Source organism: Nerophis ophidion, linkage group LG23 (assembly GCF_033978795.1).
Source record: "Nerophis ophidion isolate RoL-2023_Sa linkage group LG23, RoL_Noph_v1.0, whole genome shotgun sequence".
In the NCBI taxonomy this organism is placed as follows: Eukaryota; Metazoa; Chordata; class Actinopteri; order Syngnathiformes; family Syngnathidae; genus Nerophis; species Nerophis ophidion.
The window spans coordinates 25,054,599-25,078,683 of NC_084633.1; the positions used below are offsets into that span (position 1 = coordinate 25,054,599).

A 24,085-nucleotide genomic window follows, 5' to 3' on the forward strand; every position below is an offset into this window, starting at 1 on the left:
GCAAATAATAATTAACTTAGAATTTCATGGCTGCAACACGTGCCAAAGTAGTTGGGAAAGGGCATGTTCACCACTGTGTTACATCACCTTTTCATTTAACAACACTCAATAAAGGTTTGGGAACTGAGGAAACTAATTGTTGTAGCTTTGAAAGTGGAATTCTTTCCCATTCTTGTTTTATGTAGAGCTTTAGTCGTTCAACAGTCCGGGGTCTCCGCTGTCGTATTACACGCTTCAAGGGACGGCGTGGCGCAGTGGAAGAGTGGCCGTGCGCAACCCGAGGGGCCCTGGTTCAAATCCCACCTAGTACCAACCTCGTCACGTCCGTTGTGTCCTGAGCAAGACACTTCACACTTGCTCCTGATGGGTGCTGGTTGGCGCCTTGCATGGCAGCTCCCTCCATCAGTGTGTGAATGTGTGTGTGAATGGGTAAATGTGGAAGTAGTGTCAAAGCGCTTTGAGTACCTTGAAGGTAGAAAAGCGCTATACAAGTACAACCCATTTATCATATGCGCCACACATTTTCGATGTGTGGCGCATATGGCGCCACACATCGGCCCCTACATTTCGACTGCAGGGGGGCCAGGAAAGTACCCGCACTCTTTTACTACAAAAGCCCGCTGTTGTAACACGTGGCTTGGCATTGTCTTGCTGAAATAAGCAGGGGCGTCCACGATAACGTTGCTTGGATGACAACTTATGTTGCTGCAAAACCTGTATGGACCATTCAGCATTAATGGTGCCTTCACAAATGTGTAAGTTACCCATGCCTTGGGCACTAATACACCCCCATACCATCACAGATGCTGGCTTTTGAACTTTGCGCCTATAACAATCGAAATGTTTTTTTTCCTCTTTGTTCCGGAGGACACCACGTCCACAGTTTCCAAATAAAATTTGAAATGTGGACTCGTCAGATCACAGAACACCTTTCCACTTTGCATCAGTCCATCCTAGATGAGCTCGGGCCCAGCGAAGCCAGCTGGGTTCCTTGGTGTTGTTGATAAATGGCTTTTGCTTTGCATAGTAGAGTTTTAACTTGCACTTACAGATGTAGCAAGCAACTGTAGTTACTGACAGTGGTTTTATGAAGTGTTCCTGAGCCCATGTGGTGATATCATTTACACACTGATGTCGGTTTTTGATGCAGTACCGCCTGAGGGATCAATGGTCCGTTAAATCATCGCTTACGTGCAGTGATTTCTCCAGATTCTCTGAACCTTTTGATGATTTTACGGACCGTAGATGGTAAAATCCCTAAATTCCTTAGAATAGCTCGTTGAGAAATGTTGTTCTAAAACTGTTTGACAATTTGCTTTTGAATTGGTGACCCTCGCCCTATCCTTGTGAATTACTCAGCATTTCATGGCACCCACCTGTACCCAATTAGCCTGCACACCTATGGGATGTTCCAAATAAGTGTTTGATGAGAATTTCTCAACTTTATCAGTATAGTGTATAGTGTCTTCAAAGTGTGCGATTATTTTACTAAAAAAGGGAATTTAGTCAAGGCTTTACATTGTTTATTATGGGTAACTGCTTCACTCTACCAACATTTACATTTACGAACCACGTATAAGAACCAATTAAATTAGTAAATCGAAGTCCCACTGTATCTCCACATCTGTAATGCATGTAAGGTGTCTCTGGTAAGGGAGCCACAAAAATATTATTTATGGCGAGCAGGAAGATAAAGGGGAAAAAGGTTACTTCTGCATCTGTTGATATATTTAGCTCTGCTGAGTCCTCCCTTTGTGCAGATTGAAATCTGTGGTGAAGATAACACTATGATGAGCACTCCACCCAAAGTCGTACGTCTTCTGAGGTCACACGGATGCACACTGCACTAATCTTACAGTAAACGACTCCCTCGTCGCTTCAGGGGCTTGCTGTTCCCAAACTCACCCAGGAACTGGCCCAGGTAATGTTCACTTGTTTTTTTTGGCAGTCTTCCATCGGCTCCTCACTCTTTAAACCAAGTGCCCTGCCAAGATCCAATAACCTCCAGAAATATGCACAAACAAAAAAAAAAACATCATCGACCACCAAAATCCCGGCGGGAACAACCAAACAAGCGTCTGCAGATAAAGGAAAAGCAGAACTCGCATTCCGAGCAACTCTAAATCTAAACCGTCCAAAGAGAGATGTGACTAATCAAGATGTGACTAAGATGTCGGACACAACTTTTTTTTTAAGGGGGGGGTTTTCACAAAAGCTGAAACCTGACGGCGCGTTTACAACTGAACGCGAAGCACAACTGCGTCGGTTCTCGGTCAAAACATCTGCTGCGTGTGCACTCATTTCTCACACAGCTCGGCGAGTGTTTCGACTTAACATTTGGCTGGATGGCACGCTGCCACCGCCTGAGTGTTTCCCGTAAACACTCACCGCTCTGGACCCCGTAATGTGCTTTGCCAAAATGTCACTGGGGCTGTGGTCAACCTCCACCGCAGCGCTGAATGAAAACCTCAACCCCAGCAGAGTGGAAGCGGCGGCTGACACAGGCAGCTGCAGACAGAACTGAATTTGTAAGGGAGGTGGCAAAGTGGAGGCGCAACACTGCCAGGAAGTGTTGTTTTTCTCTGTTGATCCACATTCCCATGGATACTGGCAAGGATGGACAGAGTTAAAATAGTCCCAGCGGTTCTTGACATCCTTATTACCAGGCATCGACAAGCCTCAGATTCAGCTTTCTGCTGGATGAACTTTGCCCTCCTTTGCTATGTCTGACTGCCAAAACTCCGACTGTTAATAGTTGGATCTGATCCACTCGCTCCAAAATACGCTGGACTGACGTTTACCCAACAGCACAGGTTCAAAACAAACATATAGCAGGGGAACGTTTTGGAGGGTCAACTGTGCCGAAAGCCGCATTTTATGTTGGAATTTGACCAGAATTCACCAGTACAATAGCTCGCATTGTTGGCATCAACGCTTAAAGGGGAACTGCACTGGTTTTAGAATTTGACCTAAAGTGCACAATAAAAATGAGAGACAAGAACACATGTCTTTTTTTTTTTAAAGATTATTGAAATCAATCAATGTTTTTCTATATAGCCCTAAATCACAAATGTCTCAAAGGACTGTACAAACCACTACGACTACGACATCCTCGGAAGAACCCACATAAGGGCGAGGAAAACTCACACCCAGTGGGACGCCAGTGACAATGATGACTATGAGAAACATTGGAGAGGACCTCATATGTGGGCAACCCCCGCCCTCTAGGGGACCGAAAACAATGGATGTCGAGCGGGTCTAACATGATACTGTGAAATTTCAATCCATAGTTGCTCCAACACAGCCGCGAGAGTTCAGTTCAAAGCGGATCCAAGACAGCAGCGAGAGTCCCGTCCACAGGAAACCATCCCAAGCGGAGGCGGATCAGCATCGTAGAGATGTCCCTAACCGATACACAGGCGAGCGGTCCATCCTGGGTCCCGACGAGCGGTCCATCCTGGGTCTCGACTCTGGACCGGACCGGACCCCCTCCACAAGGGAGGGGGGGGCAGAGGATAAAAAGAAAAGAAGCGGCAGATCAACTGGTCTAAAAAGGAGGTCTATTTAAAGGCTAAAGTATACAAATGAGTTTTAAGGTGAGACTTAAATGCTTCAAAAAGATGCAACTAATAAGAGTCAACGTAGTGGACTTCAAAGTCCTCTAAAACAACTTCAAAACCCTCCATCAACATTTTGTATATGCACTGCAAATATATATATATATATATATATATATATATATATATATATAATACTTGCAGTGTATGTATGTGTATATATATATATATATATGTATATATATATATATATATATATATATATATATATATATATATATATATATATATTTATATATAAACCCTGTTTCCATATGAGTTGAGAAATTGTGTTAGATGTAAATATAAACATAATACTATGATTCACAAATCATTTTCAACCCATATTGAGTTGAAAATGCTACAAGGACAACATATTTAATGTTCAAACTGATAAACATTTTTTTTGTGGAAATAATCATTAACTTTAGAATTTGATGCCAGCAACATGTGACAAAGAAGTTGGGAAAGGTGGCAACAAATACTGATAAAGTTGAGGAATGCTCATCAAACACTTATTTGTAACATCCCACAGGTGTGCAGGCTAATTCGGAAAAGGTGGGTGCCTTGATTGAATATAAAAGCAGCTTCCATGAAATGCTAAGTAATTCACAAACAAGGATGGGGCGAGGGTCACCAATTTGTAAGCAAATTGTCGAACAGTTTTAGAACAACATTTCTCAACGAGCTATTGCAAGGAATTTAGGGATTTTACCATGTCCGGTCCGTAAAACCATCAAAAGGTTGAGAGAATCTGGAGAAATCACTGCACGTAAGCGATGATATTACAGACCATTGATCCCTCAGGCGGTACAAACCGACATCCCTGTGTAAAGGATATCACCACATGGGCTCAGGAACACTTCATAAAACCACTGTCAGTAACTAAAGTTGGTTGTTACATCTGTAAGTGCAAGTTAAAACTCTGCTATGCAAAGCAAAAAACATTTATTAACACCAAGGAACGCCGCCGGCTTTGCTGGGCCCGAGCTCATCTAAGATGGACTGATGCAAAGTGGAAAAGTGTTCTGTGGTCTGACGAGTCCACATTTCAAATTATATTTGGAAACTGTGGACGTGGTGTCCTCCGAAACAAAGAGGAAAATAACCATTCAGATTGTTTTAGGCGCACAGCTCAAAAGCCAGCATCTGTGATGGTATGGGGGTGTATTAGTGCCCACGGCATGGGTAACTTACACATCTGTGAAGGCACCATTAATGCTGATTGGTCCATAAAGGTTTTGGAGCAACATAAATTGTCATCCAAGCAACTTTATCATGGACGCCCCTGCTTATTTCAGCAAAACAATTCCAAGCCACGTGTTGCAACAGCTTGGTTTCGTAGTAAAAGAGTGCGGGTACTTTCCTGGCCCGCCTGCAGTCCAGACCTGTCTCCCATCAAAAATGTGTGGCACATTATGAAGCGTAAAATACGACAGCGGGGACCCTGGACTGTTGAACGACTGAAGCTCTGCATAAAACAAGAATGAGAAAGAATTCCACTTTCAAAGCTTCAACAATTAGTTTCCTCAGTTCCAAAACGTTTTTTGAGTGTTGTTAAAAGAAAAGGTGATGTAACACAGTGGTGAACATGCCCTTTCCCAACTACTTTGGCACGTGTTGAAGCCATGAAATTCTAAGTTAATTATTATTTGCAAAAAAAAAATAAAATAAAGTTTATGAGTTTGAACATCAAATATGTTGTCTTTGTTGTGCATTCAATTGAATATGGGTTGAAAAGGATTTGCAAATCATTGTCTTCTGTTTGTATTCCCATCTAACACAATTTCCCAACCCATACAGAAACGGAGTTTGTATATATATATATATATATATATATATATATATATATATATATATATATATATATATATATATATATATAATATTATGTTATATTTTCAATAATTAATCTAATTTGATCATTTTAATCATTGCTTGGACTGACTTCTTCCGCGCATTTATTTCCAGTGCATTCTGTGTTCCTATTTCCGAAAAAAAAACATGTGTGTTTTCTACTCATGACAGACTTCGTAACAGACGAAAAAAGACGACTACTTTTGGACAAACGAGGATTCACAATCCTATCTTTTTGAAGCTGAATACACGGAGGATGAACTCCTGCTTCTAGAAGCCAGCATGAAGTAAGAATTAGGCGTTGGAGCAGACAAAAGCTGAGAGAGTGAGGTGAAAGTGACTTTGACGCTGTAAATGTGAAACTTAAAGACAAGCTATTTTAGACATAAATAGACACTGTCTGGCTGGCTGTGTACAAAGAAATCATGAATAATACTTTACAGATACTGTAATATGATTGTTCATGTTTTTTTCACTCAGTACAGATTGGTGTCTTATCAAATTGTGATGTGTGTTATAAACTCAAACACGTTTTGTGAGAACGTCAAAACTTGCTTTAACTTTACTTACTTTACAGGGCTGTCCAATCTTTTTGACCTGGGGACCGCATATATGTACATGTTATATATATATATATGTATATATATACATATATATATATATATACTGTATATATATATATATATATACATATATATATATACTGTATATATATATATATATATATATATACATACATATATATCATTATATATGTGTATACATACATATATAAATACATACATACTGTACATGTATGTGTGTGTGCATGTATGTATACATATATATATATATATATATATATATATATATATATATATATATATATATATATATATATATATATATTCAGAGGTGGGTAGAGTAGCCAGAAATTGTACTCAAGTAAGAGTACTGTTACTTTAGAGATTTATTACTCAAGTAAAAGTAAGAAGTAGTCACCCAAATATTTACTTGAGTAAAAGTAAAAAGTATGTTGTGAAAAAACTACTCAAGTACTGAGTAACTGATGAGTAACCTGTTCGTTTAATGATGACGGCAACAAATAATGCACAAAAACATAAAAATAGCAATGAGCAATTTCAGAGCCAGGAATATCTCTTAAGCAACTAAAACAATATTATATATTAAATAATAATACATTAAAATAAAAAAAAATTAAGGCAAATTGAGCCACAATAACTTAACAGCACCATAGGCTCAGTAGGCATTGATTGATTGATTGATTGATTGAAACTTGTATTAGTAGATTGCAGTACAGTACATATTCCGTACATATATATATATATATATATGTATATAAATATATATATACATATATATATGTATATATATATATATATATATATATATATATGTATATATATATATATATATATATATATATATATATATATATATATATATATACACATACACACATATCATATATATATACATACCTTTATATATACAGTATATAATTTATCCCATCCATCCATTTTCTACCGCTTATTCCCTTTTGGGGTCGCGGGGGGGCGCTGGCGCCTATCTCAGCTACAATCGGGCGGAAGGCGGGGTACACCCTGGACAAGTCGCCACCTCATCGCAGGGCCAACACAGATAGACAGACAACTTTCACACTCACATTCACACACTTGGGCCAATTTAGTGTTTGGAAGTGGGAGGAAGCCGGAGTACCCGGAGGGAACCCACGCATTCACGGGGAGAACATGCAAATTCCACACAGAAAGATCCCGAGCCTGGATTTGAACCCAGGACTGCAGGAACTTCGTATTGTGAGGCAGACGCACTACCCCTCTCCCACCGTGAAGCCCTATATAGTTTATATTTATTTATTTTGCCGTTTTTGTTCACATGTTAAAGGTGTTTTAATGAATATACATGCATGTTTAACATAGAGATTCCTATCTTTAATGAAGACAAAAATATAAGTTGGTGTATTACCTGATTCTGATGACTTGCATTGATTGGAATCAGACAGTAGTGCTGATAAAGTCCCGGTTTTCAAATGGAGGAGAAAAAAAGTTCCTCCTTCCTGTCTAATACATCATGAAAGTCGTTGGTTTTTGGCATCTTATTTGTCCAGCTTCCATATTCGTTTTTATACACTTTACAAGAAATACATTGGCGGCAAACTCCGTAGTTTGCTAGCTTGTTTGCTCTGGCTTTCGGAGACTCTTGTTTTGTTAGCGCAGGCGCGATGGAGCGGCACTTTTATTGAACTGTGCGATCAGTCTTTAGGCTTTTGACGGGAAGTACGGTTGAAATAAAAAGTGTCTTTTTTCCTTTACACTTTTGATTGAATGGTTGATTGATTGAAACTTTTATTAGTATATTGTACAGTACAGTACATATTCCGTACAGTTGACCACCAAATGGTAACACCCCAATACGTTCTTCAACATGTCGGGTTCTACGTGTGACGGTCACGTGACCACCTGATTGGTGGTCACGTGATTGGTCCAACGTCACAAGTGACTGCATGTGATTGGTGAAACGCAAGCATGCATAGTTCCTACTTTGAATGCGTGTCTGATAAAATCAAAACAAACAAAGCGTGCATTAACAGATTGATTAAAAAAAGTAGCGAGTAGCGACCTGATTGCAGATAAATGGAGCGGAGTAAAAGTAGCGTTTCTTCTCTATAAATATACTCAAGTAAAAGTAAAAGTATGTTGCATAAAAACTACTCTTACAAGTACAATTTATCCCAAAAGTTACTCAAGTAGATGTAACGGAGTAAATGTAGCGCGTTACTACCCACCTCTGTATATATTTAATGTGTACATTTTATATTAATATGATGTATTTGTAATTTATATAATTGAATAATACGAGTACATGGAAGTTTGATTCCTACCTTGTTTACCTCCGTGACAACCTCCTTAAAGTTTTGTAATCAATCACAAATATCAAGCAGCTCAAAATGTGCCAAACACAGATAAGTGCGGAGAGGTTTTTTTTTTCACATTTTTCCCATCATCCACTCTAATGGATTTAATTAAATAAGTGTAATTTTGAATTTTTTTAATGGGGTTTGGACAAGTGTTTTTTTTAATAATGTCCATTAAGTCAGTGAGCAAGTTGTGTTATGTGTGTTGACCTTTATGTTAGTGGCATTTTTTATCTGGCACCATGACTCGGGAAGGTTGTTTTGATATTGTCATATAGGTACATCCTGTGCTATCTTGTCAAAATACATTAAATAAAAGCTCTTTGTTGTAACATAATCAGAATAGTATTTTTATTGCCATTGTTTGAGAACTGGTTCACAAACTAGGAATTGTTCTTGGTGCAATCGTGCAACATAAAACACGTAACACAGAATAGGTAATAAAATGAGCTGTAACTGAGCTCATATTATGATTCTTACTTGCACTCATGGCGGGCCGTAGTTTGAACACCCATGCTCCAGATCAGGGGTGTCAAACATACGGCCCGAGGGCCGGATCTGGCCTGCGAACCGGATTTATCTGGCCCGCGGAATGAGTTTGCTAAGTATGAAAATTAACCTGCAATTTTTTTATGAATGCAAAAGTTATTCTAAATGTGTCCCCTGGATGTCGCAATAGCAATTACCGTATTTCCTTGAATTGCCGCAGGGCATATAGTACGCGCCTGCCTTGAATTACTGCCGGGTCTAACTTGCTTCCCAAAATAATTAGCACATGCTTAGTATTACCGCCTGGTCAAACTTGTGACGTCACGAGTGACACTTCCCCTGTCATCATTTTCAAAATGGAGGAGGCTGATTTCAATACCGGTAATTTGAAATCGCATAAAGTAAAGAAGATTAAGAGCTATTCAGTAGGATTTAAGGTCCAAGCTTACATCAAACTCAAACTTTTACCGCATGCCTTTGGTAAGTGCAGGAGTGAGAAGAGGTTTTAAATTACTTAATGCCCCGGCAGCAATTCAAGGATATACGGTATTTGTATCTTTGTAGATGATGCTGCATATGTACAAAATAAAACGTGAATGTGAGTGTGAATGTTGTCCGTCTATCTGTGTTGGCCCTGCGGTGAGATGGAGACTTGTCCAGAGTGTACGCCACCTTCCGCCCGAATGCAGCTGAGATAGGCTCCAGCACCCCCCGCGACCTCAAAAGGGACAAGCCGTAGAAAATGGATGAATGGATGTCAGTACATCAGTTGAGGAAAATGATCAAACTACATAAATAACATACTGTAATTTGATTTTGATTAAAAAAAAAAAAAAAGTTTTCTTGATCGATTGAAAATTGACACCAATGACTGATGAACATTATCACATAATTTATTCAGAAAATATAAATAACGACAAATAAATGATCAACCGCAACATGTAAGTGTAAAAACAACAACAACAACAACAAAACATTATGATCTGTACATCTGTGCTTGTTCTATTTTTAAACAAAAAAAAATCTTAAGTTGTCTTTATTTTTAAGTTATCGTGCTGTGTTTTAATCAGTCCGGCCCACTTGCGTGTAGATTTTTCTCCATGTGGCAGACTTGTCTGTCGATAATATGTTTTTGGGGGGGTTATTTTGGGCAAGGACAGTTTTTTGTTTTTTTCATGGGGCATTATAGCTCGCTTGGTACAGTGGCCGTGCCAGCAACTTGAGGGTTCCAGGTTCGATCCCCACTTTCGCCATCCTAGTCACTGACGTTGTGTCCATGGGCGAGACACTTTACCCACCTGCTCCCAGTACCACCCACACTGCTTTAAACTTAACTAAGATATTGGGTCTCACTATGTAAAGCGCTTTGAGTCGGGACCCAGGGTGGACCGCTCGCCTTAGGGACATCTCTGCGCTACTGACCCGTCTCCGCTTGCGATGGTCTCCTGCTGGCCCCACTATGGACGAGATTCTCACTATTATGTTGGATCCACTATGGACTGGACTTTCACAATATCATGTTAGACCCGCTCATCCATTGCTTTTGGTCTCCCCTAGAGGGGGGGTTGCCCACATATGCGGTCCTCTCCAAGGTTTCTCATAGTCATTGTCATCGACGTCCCACTGGGGTGAGTTGTTCCTTGCCCTTATGTGGGCTCTGTACCACAGATGTCGTGGTGGCTTGTGCAGCCCTTTGAGACACTTGTGATTTAGGGCTATATAAATGAACATTGACTGATTGATTGATTTGAGTCACCAGAGAAAAAGCGCTATATAAATATACATGTACTTCACTTAATTTTATTTTTATTGACATCCAGCATCGGACATTCCTATCCATTACCCGTATTTTTCGGAGTATAAGTGGCACTGGAGTATAAGTCGCATTTTTTTGAGAAATGTATTTGATAAAACCCAACACCAAGAATCTACATTTGAAAGGCAATTTAAAATAAATAAAGAATAGTGAACAACAGGCTGAATAAGTGTACGTTAGATGAGGTATAAATAACCAACTGAGAAGGTGCCTGGTATGTTAACGTGACATATTATGGTAAGAGTCATTCAAATAACTATAACATATAGAACATGCTATACGTTTACCAAACAAACTGTCACTCCTAATCGCTAAATCCCATGAAATCTTATAAGTCTAGTCTCTTACGTGAATGGGCTAAATAACATTATTTGATATTTTACTGTAACGTGTTAATAATTTCACACATAAGTCGGTCCTTAGCAGAGGTGGGTAGTAACGCGTTACATTTACTCCGTTACATCTACTTGAGTAATTTTTGGGATAAATTGTACTTCTAAGAGTAGTTTTTATGCAACATACTTTTGAGTATATTTATAGAGAAGAAACGCTACTTTTACTCCGCTCCATTTGTCTACAATCAGCTCGCTACTCGCTACTTTTTTTTTTATCGATCTGTTAATGCACGCTTTGTTTGTTTTGATTTTGTCAGACACGCATTCAAAGTAGGATTTACGCATGCCTGCGTTTCACCAATCAAACGCAGTCACTGGTGGCGTTGTACCAATCAAACAGAGCCAGGCGGTCACATGACCGTCACATGTGGAACCTGACTTAAACAAGTTGAAAAACATATTGGGGTGTTACCATTTAGTGGTCAATTGTACGGAATATGTACTGTACTGTGCAATCTACTAATACAAGTTTCAATCAATCAATCGATGAATGCCTACTGAGCCTATGGTGCTGTTAAGTTATTGTGGCTCAATTTGCCTTACTTTTTTTTATTTTCATGTATTATTATTTAATATATATTATTGTTTTAGTTGCTGAGGAGATATTCCTGGCTCTGAATTTGCTCGTATCTATTCCTATGTTTTTGTGCATTGTTTTTCACAACATACTTTTTACTTTTACTCAAGTTAATATTTGGGTGACTACTTCTTACTTTTACTTGAGTAATAACTCTCTAAAGTAACAGTACTCTTACTTGAGTAGAATTTCTGGCTACTCTACCCACCTGTGCTTATAGTCCCAAAAATACGATACTTCACATATTTGTTGTTTGCCCGAAATGTCAAAATACATATTTTTTGTGTTTATATCCCAACCATACCACCCCCAAAAAAAGGAAGACACAGCAGAAAAAACAAATAATCTTTGTAAATACATCAATTAAATATAGAAAAAAAAATACATTATTAATAATAACAATCAGAAATAAAGTAAAATAATATAAATTGAACAGTGACAGTTTTAAAGTAAAAAAACTTATTGCGGGGAAAATTTGTATCAATATCGCAACATTTTCTCGCTACATTTGAAGCATTTTTAACATGTGCGGTGGCCGTTAGAAAAATTAGTAAAGCTTCTCAGGCAAATCATACAGTTGATGTAGATGCCCATCGGCTGTTCAGATTACTTTACAAAAGAGAAGTGGAGGATACTTCTCTTGTTGCCTTATTTGAATTTGACTTCATTAAATGTATTTATATTATCATTTGGTGCAGCCGGGCCGGAGCAGGAGGGCCCGGCTGAGAAAGAGAAAAAAAGGAAGACAGAGGGGGAAATTGTAGGGATAAGAGGGGGATTAGACAGAGAGACAAAAACAATAACAGCAAACACAACAATAACAACAACAGAACAACACCAGCACATACAATATGTACAAATATGATTGTAGAAGTGATAGCAAAGAAGCAGTTAGCGAAATAAATAATAATATAGAAATGACAATGAGCATTTTTACACTACAACTGGAGCAATACAAATACCAATAGAAAAAGCGCTATTGATCATGAACAATACCAATAATTTACCTCTATTTTCAACAGTTGTTCAAATGCAACAATACGTATACGTAATGATAACTACAGAGAAAAGAATGAATACCGAAAGATGGAGGGGAAGAGAGAGAGACAACCTATATTAATCTTGTAGATTGTTATAGTAACAATGGGTTAAGCTTTGTCAGTGTGCCCATGTGTTACCCAGTTGCCCCTAGGGCAGGGTTCAGCAACCCAAAATGTTGAAAGAGCCATATAGGACCAAAAACACACACACACACACAAAAAATCTGTCTGGAGCCACAAAAAATTAAAAGCCTTATACCAAGGGCCGGGAACCTTTTTGGCTAAAAGAGCCATGAAAGCCAAATATTTTAAAATGTATTTCCGTGAGAGCCGTACAATATTTTATAACACTAAATACAAATACATGTGTGGTTTTTAAGTAAGACCAACATTTTTAGCGTATAATAAGTATTTTATTCTTTTAATAACATTGTTATTCTGAAGTTAATCAATAATAAATAAAATACTTCTTACCATTAATGAACATGTGAGGAAGAAAACAAATTCATGGATTAAGATGCATAAGAATGTTATATATTTTAAACGTTATTTTTAACACTTATCGTGTTAAGCAATGTCAGCTAATATTTATCTGAGAGCCAGATGCAGACATCAAAAGAGCCACATCTGGCTCTAGGGCCATAGGTTCCCTACCCCTGCCTTATACAATGAAGGCAACACATTATGTAATTGTCTATTTTAGCTATATTAACCTACTATCAAAGGCTGAAGCAAATATTTTCCTTGACAGAAATGTTGTATTTTAATTTTTACTCAACACATTTTTGCAACATTGGAAATCATGATTAAAATGGAGGCTTCTCACAGGATGAGATAACGTCTAGACCGGTTGGCGAACTGGTACCTTTCAGACGCGGTATAGTACCGGATTTGATTCATTAGTATCGCGGTGCTATACTAATACTGGTATAATGTACAACTCTAACGCACAGCATAACATGTTTGGTGGACAAAATGAGACAAAGAAGGAGTGGCATAAATCACATCTTTCTGTGGCAGCATCGGAGAAAGTTGTACATCCAAACAAACTACGGTGAGTTCAAGGATCGCTGAAATTAACAGGAAAAAAACGGTGCTTACCATATACTTTCATCAGTGAAGCATGTATAACATAAACGGTGGGATTTGTGACAATTAGGAAAGTTTGTGTCATATTTAGAAAATATATTAAAACAAACAAAAAAATGTTTCCTTCATCTTTTTTACATTTTCACACATCTTTGAAGGAGGTCCAGGGAGCCACTAGGGCGGCGTTAAAGAGCTGCGGCCATAGGGCAACAACGATAATATATTTTTGATGAAAAGTGATTATGTGCATGAGCGTATGTCTGTATATGTACTTGTATATGTACAGAATGTGTATATGTATGTTTGTACAATAAATGTATATGTACAGTATGTGTATATGAATGTTTGTACAGTAAATGTATATGTACAGTATGTGTATATGTATGTTTGTACAGTAAATGCATATGAACAGTTTGTGTATATGTATGTTTATACAGTGAATGTATATGTACAGTATGTTTATATGTATGTTTGTACAGTAAATGTATATGTACAGTATGTTTATATGTATGTTTGTACAGTACATGTATATGTACAGTATGTTTATATGTATGTTTGTACAGTAAATGCATATGTACAGTATGTTTATATGTATGTTTGTACAGTAAATGCATATGTACAGTATGTGTATATGTATGTTTGTACAGTAAATGCATATGTACAGTATGTTTATATGTATGTTTGTACAGTAAATGTATATGTACAGTATGTGTGTATGTATGACATGTGCATTTAAGCGCTGCTCAGACACAAATTTGATTGAAAAATGTCACAAATTGGGCGAAATAGGCGAGAAAATTGTGTCTGTTAGATGAAGTTTGGAGTGAATATATGCGATCAAGGTGTACACTGCCTTCCGCCAGAGTGCACCTGGGATAGGCTCCAGCGCCCGTCGCGACCCAAGAGGGACAAGCGGTAGAAAATGCATGGTTGGATGGACTAAAGGGGCAAAATGACCTCTTTTTTAATGCACTGCCAGAAAACTGAAAGAGGAAATGTCTGATTAAACGACTATAAAACCGAGGACAGGAACAAAGGCTCATTGTGTGCCTGAGTAGACCAAACACATCCGTGGAGGAACTCGCCTCTATTTTACTAGGGAATTCTACTCCACATCTTACCTGACATGTGCAAACAAGTGACTGGTTATTAGTTCCTCGACTTGCCGGAGCAGAGCGAGAACAATGATTAATTCTTCAGGTGTAGCCGCAGTCAGAGCAAAGCATCCTACCGGACTTGTTTTGTCTGCAGTCTCCACGGGCCGAGGCATTTGTCTGCGTTTGTGTGGGAGTTTGGAGAATTACAAAGACGAGACAACGGTTTCCTTTCTCAGCAGCAGCTGAGGGCAGGTGCTTTTTTACCTTCGCTCTCTCCGTGTGGGCCCGCTGCTCAAAAAAGTCCGCGCAAACAGTCAGCTGCCATTTGCAGAACCTGAGCGGAATAGACCTAACCGAGGACAATTGACTTCTTCTTTCTGTCGGCCTGCAGCTTTCTTATGTATAGGAGGACAAAGAGGGATTGTTGGGGTTGGTGGAAGCTCATTTTAATCGTTTTTTTTTTGACAGAGACCACAAAATATCAGTCAAAATTGTGAAAAATTCAAATGATCCTACGACACTGTATCAAGGTCAACTTTTTATTTACACATTCATTCTTTATCATCTATTTGATAGCGTTGAAAGAAATGAACAAACTTTCAAAATGAAACAGAAAAGGAGTAGGATTCAATGAGCTCTGCTTCTTACTACCCCTTTTCAGCCATGTTGTAATGAGAAACATGTTCAAAATTAAGTTTTATCATAACCAGGGGTATTGCACCAAGTTTTGGGCTCCACATAGAATACTGAAGGGACCCCGTCCTAAACTACACCCAAAGGGGCCGCACTTTACACACAAGCTTTGTAAGTTTAAGTGTACCAAAATACTTTTTTTTTTTAAAAGTAAAAGACTTAATTATGTTAACACCATTTTTAAAAAGTCAAAATCTATCGAAAATATATCCAGATAAAGTTAAAGTTAAAAGTTAAAGGGCCCGTGATTGTCACACACACACTAGGTGTGGCAAAATTATTCTCTGCATTTGACCCATCACCTTTGATCGCCCCCTGGAGGGTGAGGGGAGCAGTGAGCAGCAGCGGTGGCTGCGCCCGGGAATCATTTTTGGTGATTTAACCCCCAATTCCAACCCTTGATACTGAGTGCCAAAGCACACAAAATAATTTGGTTTGGTTTATAACAAAAAAAGAAAGAAAAGTTTTAGTTTTTGTAAGACATGAAATTCAATATAAAATAGCCAGAACATGAATTGAAATAATTATACAAGCGGTCATTATTCACTTAAATGTGATTATAAATCACATTTAAGTACAAATTTAAATACAAATCATAACAATACATCATTATGAGGGGTGCTCTAAAAATATAAAGAAATATAGAAGTGTACACATTTGATTTATTCCAATTCCAAATCAATTCTTTTTTTTGTTGTTGTTGTAAATTCTAAATAAGTAAATAAATAATGATATATATGTTTCCTAAATAAACTGGTCACATTTTTTTGCACGTAAGAAACGTCCCTCTGACTTTCGCGCCAGACTTCTTCTATTTGTTTGATATTGTCATTACTGCCACAAGTGGTGGAAACGTGTATTACAAGTATGTACCATACAGACCACAGCTGAGAAACAGGTAACAAACTATTTAATATTGTTAATTTGAGTTAAGCAACCTTATTAATGAACTTTTGGGACTATATTATTTTTACTTTACATATACCAGGCGTTCCTCACCTTTTTGACCCCGGGACCCAACTTTTCCCCTACACAGGGGGCCCACTGGAATAATTATTCAAATCGATTAAAATATATAGACATGTATATATTTTGCAATTTCTTTTTTTTTAAGATTTAATTTTTATTAATTAAAAACATTAGATAACTATTAGTGATATTATTATTTTTGATGAATAAATAAATAATAAATATGATAAATGGGTTGTACTTGTATAGCGCTTTTCTACATTCAAGGTACTCAAAGCGCTTCGACACTACTTCCACATTTACCCATTCACACACACATTCACACACTGATGGAGGGAGCTGCCATGCAAGGCGCTAACCAGCACCCATCAGGAGCAAGGGTGAAGGGTCTTGCTCAGGACACAACGGACGTGACGAGGTTGGTACTAGGTAAGGATTGAACCAGGGACCCTCGGGTTGCGCACGGCCACTCCTCCACTGCGCCACGATGCTGTTGCTTTTACACATTTTTGGTTTTCCTTTTTTTTTGTATTTAATTTCTATTTATTCTCCATTGCGTTGCACATGTCTATCTTAAGTACAGTAAAGCTTGGGTTGGAGTTGCTCCTTTTTCTTTTTATTTCATTTAGCATCCTTCTGTAAGTTTTATAAAATAACGTTTAAAAAAAATATACATGTTTTTTAGGTATAAGTCGTATGCTAAGAGCCAAGAGTACAACTTTTGTCACCTATTTTGAATTTTTTTTTTCATCATTTATTTACCAAATAATATATTGCATTAATTCTAGAGCCAATTCTGAATCGGATGGTCACCCCGAGAAATAGAATCGAATTGTGAGCTGCTCAAAGATAATAATTATAGGTTTATATTATTTCTATTAGTGCATCTCCTATGGGAAAAAACCTTCCCTGTCTTTAAAAACTTGTGACATGCTGTTTTCTAACTTTAATCGAGGGTATTTAAACGCACCACAGTTATAGGAAATGAGTTACAAAAGTGAAACTTGAACAAAACTTTCTCCTAAGCTGCCACAAATATATTCATTATATTTTTAACAAATACCATTTTGTATTTTTCTAGGGGCTGTTGCAGTTGTTTTTTAACAACTTTCTAACCTCGGAGCCCAAATTTTCCACTCACACATTAACACTGAATTAACAATCTTACACTTGATTTTAATCATATCCAAAAATTATATCTAACCTACTTCCAGTTTAAACCTTGTCAAATGATATGAAACCCACTCACAGTAATCATTACCAAGGCTTAGGTCAGGCTGATTACAAAAATAAATACTAATTAGATATAATGCAAAACAAGGCACTGATAAATACCTGATGAACATTTTTTTTTACATACAATTACGCAGTGGTAAAATTCATAAATTCTAACTAACTAAGTAAACAAATAATAATATATATGTTTCCTAAATAAACTGTTCATATTTTTTGCGTGTAAGAAACTTCTCTATGACTTCAGCGCCAGACTTCTTCTATTTGTTTGATGTTGTCATTACAGCCACTAGTGGTGGAAAAGTGTATTACAACTAAGTACCATACGGACCACAGCTGAGAAACCAGTAACAACTACCGTAAGAAACTATTTTTTATTGTTAATTTGATTCAAGCAACCTTATTAATTAACTTTCGGGACTATATTATTTGTACATTACATTTACCAGGGGTTCCTAACATTTTTTACCCCGGGACCCAACTTGTCCACTACCACTGCAATAATAACGAAATTAGAAATCTTACTCTGGATTTTAAACGTATTCAATAATTGTATATTTTTATTGAACACATACACTTTAGGCTTAGGTCAGGCTGATTAGAAAAATAAGAGCTAATCATAAGAAGGCACTCCAAAATAACTGAGGAAAATACATGTACATAAAAATTATGGTGGGCAAAAATAAATAAATAATGAATATGTTTCTCAACTAAACTGTCAGTAAAATCTTAATGCAAATGAAAATACATCTTTACCACTTTGGTCATAATTTTTGCGCTTAAGAAACTTCTCTATGACTTTAGCTCCAGTCTTCTTCTGTTTGTATGATATTGTCATTACTGCCACAAGTGGTGGAAGAGTCTATTGCAACTAAGTACCGTACAGACCACAGCTGAGAAACAGGTAACAACAATGGCCCTACTGTAAGAAACTATTTATTATTGTTAATATGATTCAATTAATTTTATTAATGGAAATATACCAGGGGTTCCTAAGATTTTTAACCCCTGGATCCAACTTTTCCACTACAGAGGGGGACCGGGACCCACTGGAATAATAACGGAATTAGAAATCTTACCCTGGATTTTAACAATTTTTAAATAATTATATAGGTTTATTGAACACATACACCTTAGGCTTGGGTCAGGCTGATTAGAAAAATAAGTACTAATCATGAGAATTGAAAAATAAGTACTAATCATAAGAACTGATTAACATGGACCCCAACTTAAACAAACGTATTCGGGTGTTACCATTTAGTGGTCAATTGTACGGAATATGTACTGAACTGTGCAATCTCCTTTATTAGTATCAATAAAAAAACCTCATAAATAACTGAGGAAAATACATGTACATGAAAATTATGTTGGGCTAAAATAAGTAATAAACATGTTTCTTAACTAAACTGTCAGTAAACTCTTAAAGCAGATGAAAATACATCTTTACCACTTTGGTCATAATTTTTGCGCTTAAGAAACTTTTCTATGACTTTAGCTCCAGTTTTCTTCTGTTTGTATGATATTGTCATTACTGCCACAAGTGGTGGAAAAGTCTATTGCAACTAAGTACCGTACAGACCACAGCTGAGAAACAGGCAACATCAATGCCCCTAATGTAAGAAACTATTTATTATTGTTAATATGTTTCAATTAATCTTATTAATGGACATATACTAGGGGTTCCCAATATTTTTAACCCCTGGATTCAACTTTTCCACTACAAAAGACCCACTGGAATAATAACGGAATTGGAAATCTTACCCTGGATTTTAATCATTTTTAAATAGTTATATAGGTTTATTGAACACATACACCTTAGGCTTAGGTCAGGCTGATTAGAAAAATAAGTACTAATCATAAGAATTGAAAAATAAGGACTAATCTTAAGAACTGATTAACATGGACCCTGACTTAAACAAGTTGAAAAACTTATTCGGGTGTTATCATTTAGTGGTCAATTGTACGGAATATGTGCTGAACTGTGCAATCTACTTTATTAGTATCAATAAAAAAAACCAACTCATAAATAACTGAAGAAAATTTGTACATGAAAATTATGTTGGGTTAAAATAAGTAATGAATATGTTTCTTAACTAAACTGTCAGTAAACTCTTAATGCAAATGAAAATACATCTTTACCACTTTAGTCATAATTTTTGCGCTTAAGAAATTATTCTATGACTTTAGCTCCAGACTTCTTCTGTTTGTTTGATATTGTCATTACTGCAACAAGTGGTGGAAAAGACTATTACAACCGAGTACTGCTGCGGCCCATTTGAACCACAAGCTGAGAAACAGGTATTTTTTGGCCCAATAACGGGCCCTATGGTTAAGAAACACTGACATATACAATGTTTGTATTAATAAATATATGTTAAAATTTACCATCCCCCACACATGGACTTATTGTATTACACTTTTTTTTTTTTTTTAAAGTAACAAAAGTTGGAATTCACTCAGCAACGCAGTCAGACGATTGCGCAAGACACCGCGAATGCTTTTGCACTCCATGTATTACAACATGTTCTGGTGGGGCTTGTAGCCAAGAAAGGCAGCAAAAAGACAAGAACGGCGGCATGTTGAGTATTTTAAACAACAATACCGAGCCTTTTCCCTCCATTCTGATCCAGTAAGTCCCTTCCTGAGTCGCACATGGATGGCACAGGAGCAGGAATGCAGTCTCGTGGGAGTGGGTTCCCGGTTTCTCTCGGAGGGGAACTACTACGTCACCAAGCCCATATAAGGGCTGTGGACTTCCTCCACGGGCGGCTACACTATTTCCAACGCAGCTCTCGGGTTTTTTTGCGGACAATCCCACAATAATCGTCGAATGAATGAAAAAACCGTGATCTTTATTTATATTTGTAAAAAAAAAGGAAAAAAAAAAAGGACACGTGGCAAAAAGAAGCGCCCTAATTCATTAGTGTGTCATTATTCCCTTTCTTCGTTCACCCAAACAGTAAATCAAAGGCAGTATTAAAGTTATAAATACAGGAAAAGTCCGTATTTATGACACTAGTGTCCGCAGACATGTCTTGCCTACGGGGCTTATTTACAGTCGCGTCTTCCCGGCAGCTGCGTCACAGGAGAGGGCGTGGTCTTGAGCCAGGCCGGCCAATAAGAGCGCGGTGTTGCCCCGGCAGCGCGCGTGTGTCCTCGCCGCTATAAAAAGCATCCTGGAGGCGCGCTGGCACACCTCAACAACGCAGCGGCGCCGTCACGTCGTCACAGGAGTTCCTAAGTTTCTTTTTATTGGACACCTTGTTGGACTTTTTTGGTCGGTGTTGGAACACCTTTCTTTTTTAAATCACGGGAGAAGTTCTTGTTGACACTTGTTTCTATAAAGCGCTGGTAAGCCCCCCCCCCCCCTACCTCGACTTTATGTCCACAAAGATGGAACAGCCTTTTTATCATGATGACTCTTTCCTGGCGGCTTACGGCCACTCCGATGCCGCCATGCACGACTACAAGCTGCTAAAGCAGAATATGAATTTGAACTTGACAGAGCCCTATCGCAGCCTGAAGTCGCAGCTGAGGGCCGACACGGACCTGTACCAGGGCGGGCAGCAGCAGCAGGACGTCGGCACGCTGAGGCTCGCCTCCCCGGAGCTGGAGCGGCTCATCATCCAGAACAGTAACGGTGTCATCACCACCCCCACCCCGGGGCAATACTTCTACAACCGGGGCATCACGGATGAGCAGGAGGGCTTCGCGGAGGGCTTCGTCAAAGCCCTGGACGAGCTGCACAAGATGAACCAGATGCCCCCCGCGAACGTGTCGATCGGAGCCGGTGGGATTACAGCCTGCCCGGCAGCGGCCTCTAGCGTCTTCGGCGCCGCGCTGCAGCCCGAGCCGCCCATCTACACCACGCTGAACGCGTACTGCCCGAGCACCGGGCTCTCGTCCGCCGCCCCCAGCTACCCGACGGCCACCATCAGCTACCTGCCGCCCCACCAGCAGAGCCACTCGCAGACCGCGTTCCAGAGCCCGCACCCGGCCTCCCTCCACCCGCCGCGGCTCGTCGCCCTCAAGGAGGAGCCTCAGACCGTCCCGGACCTCCTGAGCAGCGACGGCTCGCCGCCCATGTCCCCCATCGACCTGGAGACCCAGGAGCGCATCAAGGCGGAGCGCAAGCGGCTGCGGAACCGGCTGGCGGCCACCAAGTGCCGGCGGCGGAAGCTGGAGCGTATCGCCCGGCTGGAGGAGAAGGTGAAGGGGCTGAAGAGCGACAACGCAGGCCTGTCCAGCACCGCCTCGGTGCTCCGGGACCAGGTGGCGCAGCTCAAGCAGAGGGTCCTCACCCACGTCAGCAGCGGCTGTCAGCTCATGCTCACCAGCAAGATGGAGGCGTTTTAAAAAGACTTAAAAAAAAAGTGACTTTTAAGCGATGACACTGGAGTCGACGACAACTCATATGTTGTGCAAAAGACTGCTTGATGGGTACTTCCGGTTGCTGGACAATCCTCAGAGAACCTTTCGACAGGGCGAATCAGGGCAAAGAGACACTTAAAGTGGCAGACATGGCTATTATTATTGTATGTCTTCGTTTATTTGCCATTGACGACTTGTCCAGGGTGGACCCCAGCTGGGATAGGCTCCAACACACCGTCCCCGCGACGACGAGAGGGACAAGCGGTAGAAAAAATGGATGGACATTGTCGTCACATGCTGCATTTATTCTCTGTGTAAATTATTGTTTGTCCCGGTTGATCCAGGAAAACGTGTCCAATGTTTACAATGTCTTTTTTTTAATCATTATTATTTGTGATGTGTATTTAAGTAAAAAGTATTTCAAAAACATGACAACAGTGGCTTGTCGTTTCACTTCAACACGCACGCTCAGAGTAAAATAACCGGCGGAGTACAAATCCCCACTCAGTTATTATTATTATTTTTTAATACATTCATTGCCGAGGTGTTTCTTAAACAGAAAACACTCCCAATTACCACCGGAGTGAGCAATATACAAACACAGTAGCGTAGTAGGCCCAAGTATTCATTAAAAACAGGGCAGAGGTTTTGCTTAACAAGCGTATTTAATGTTTTTACCCACTGTCACGTTACACACAGTTTGAACAGTGACACTGTGTTTGAATATTTAAAAAGACAAAAACTGATCACGAGTTTAGCTATGATTTGACGTATTAAATCATTTATTTATGAGGGATTTGTTAATAACTTGTAAAGCCAAGCGGCTGCAATACTATGCAATACAAATGATGCAGGCCCTGCGATGAGGTGGCGACTTGTCCAGGGTGTACCCCGCCTTCCACCCGATTGTAGCTGAGATAGGCGCCAGCGCCCCCCGTGACCCCAAAAGAGGGAATAAGCGGTAGGAAATGGATGGATGGATTGACAAATGATGCAATATCTCATTAGGTGTGTGAATCTTTGGGCACCGAATGATTCAATCCGATTCCGATTAAGAATCGATTCTCGCAATGTACTATTTGAAGTGAAGTGAATTATATTTGTATAGCGATTTTTCTCTAGTGACTCAAAGCGCTTTTACATAGTGAAACCCAATATCTATTTTTTACATTTAAAGCAGTGTGGGTGGCACTGGGAGCAGGTGGGTAAAGTGTCTTGCCCAAGGACACAACGATAATGACTAGGATGGCGGAAGCGGGGATCGAACCTGCAACCCTCAAGTTGCTGGCACAGCCAATCTACCAACCGAGCTATACCGCCATTTTTTGGTGTAATAATACTTTTTTTTCAAATTACCCCAAAAAAGGTTAAAGGTCAGAAAAGCTGCTTCTGTTTGCATAGATGGCCTAAAAACTCCTTTTAAAAAATGGGTTTCTACAAAAATTATATTTCTTTAATTTTATCAATGAAAATTTTAGAATCAGGATGGATAAGAATCACGATTCAAATGTGAGTCGATTTTTCTGTGCACCCCTAAGGTTAGGACACCTGCCTCACAGAAAGATGGTTGGGAGTGTGAATCTCAGACGGCCGCGTGGGAAGTCCTTCCATTATTCTTCAATTTTAGAGAGCCTAAATTGTGAGTAAGTGTTGTTAGCCTATCTGGTAACAGTAGCATGCTAACCTCTTAGCTAATATCTTACTTTTCAACCTAATTACTATGGGTTTTGATACTTTACGCCATCTTTGAAGGATGCAAGGTGTTAGCGTGCTAACAGGGAGACAGCTAAAATACTTTTGAGCATGAGCGGTGCTTCTCAGGTCGTGGGGCAGGCTGCTGGGGCCTGAGACTCAAGAGACTTCCAGTGTCAGCATCGTTTTTCATTCTCGAACGATACGCAAGCCTTAAGCTAGGTGGCAGCACTGCT

The 24,085-nt window shown here is 39.1% G+C and overlaps 1 protein-coding gene across 1 annotated transcript; it reads left to right on the forward strand.

Annotated features, from left to right (window-relative positions):
* Positions 1–20,967: 20,967 nt before the first annotated feature.
* Positions 20,968–22,592, forward strand: junbb (JunB proto-oncogene, AP-1 transcription factor subunit b). Its single transcript, XM_061885335.1, has one exon. It carries the CDS (start codon positions 21,168–21,170, stop codon positions 22,140–22,142), a length of 975 nt encoding a protein of 324 aa, XP_061741319.1. The 5' UTR covers positions 20,968–21,167; the 3' UTR covers positions 22,143–22,592.
* The last annotated feature ends 1,493 nt before the right edge of the window (positions 22,593–24,085 follow it).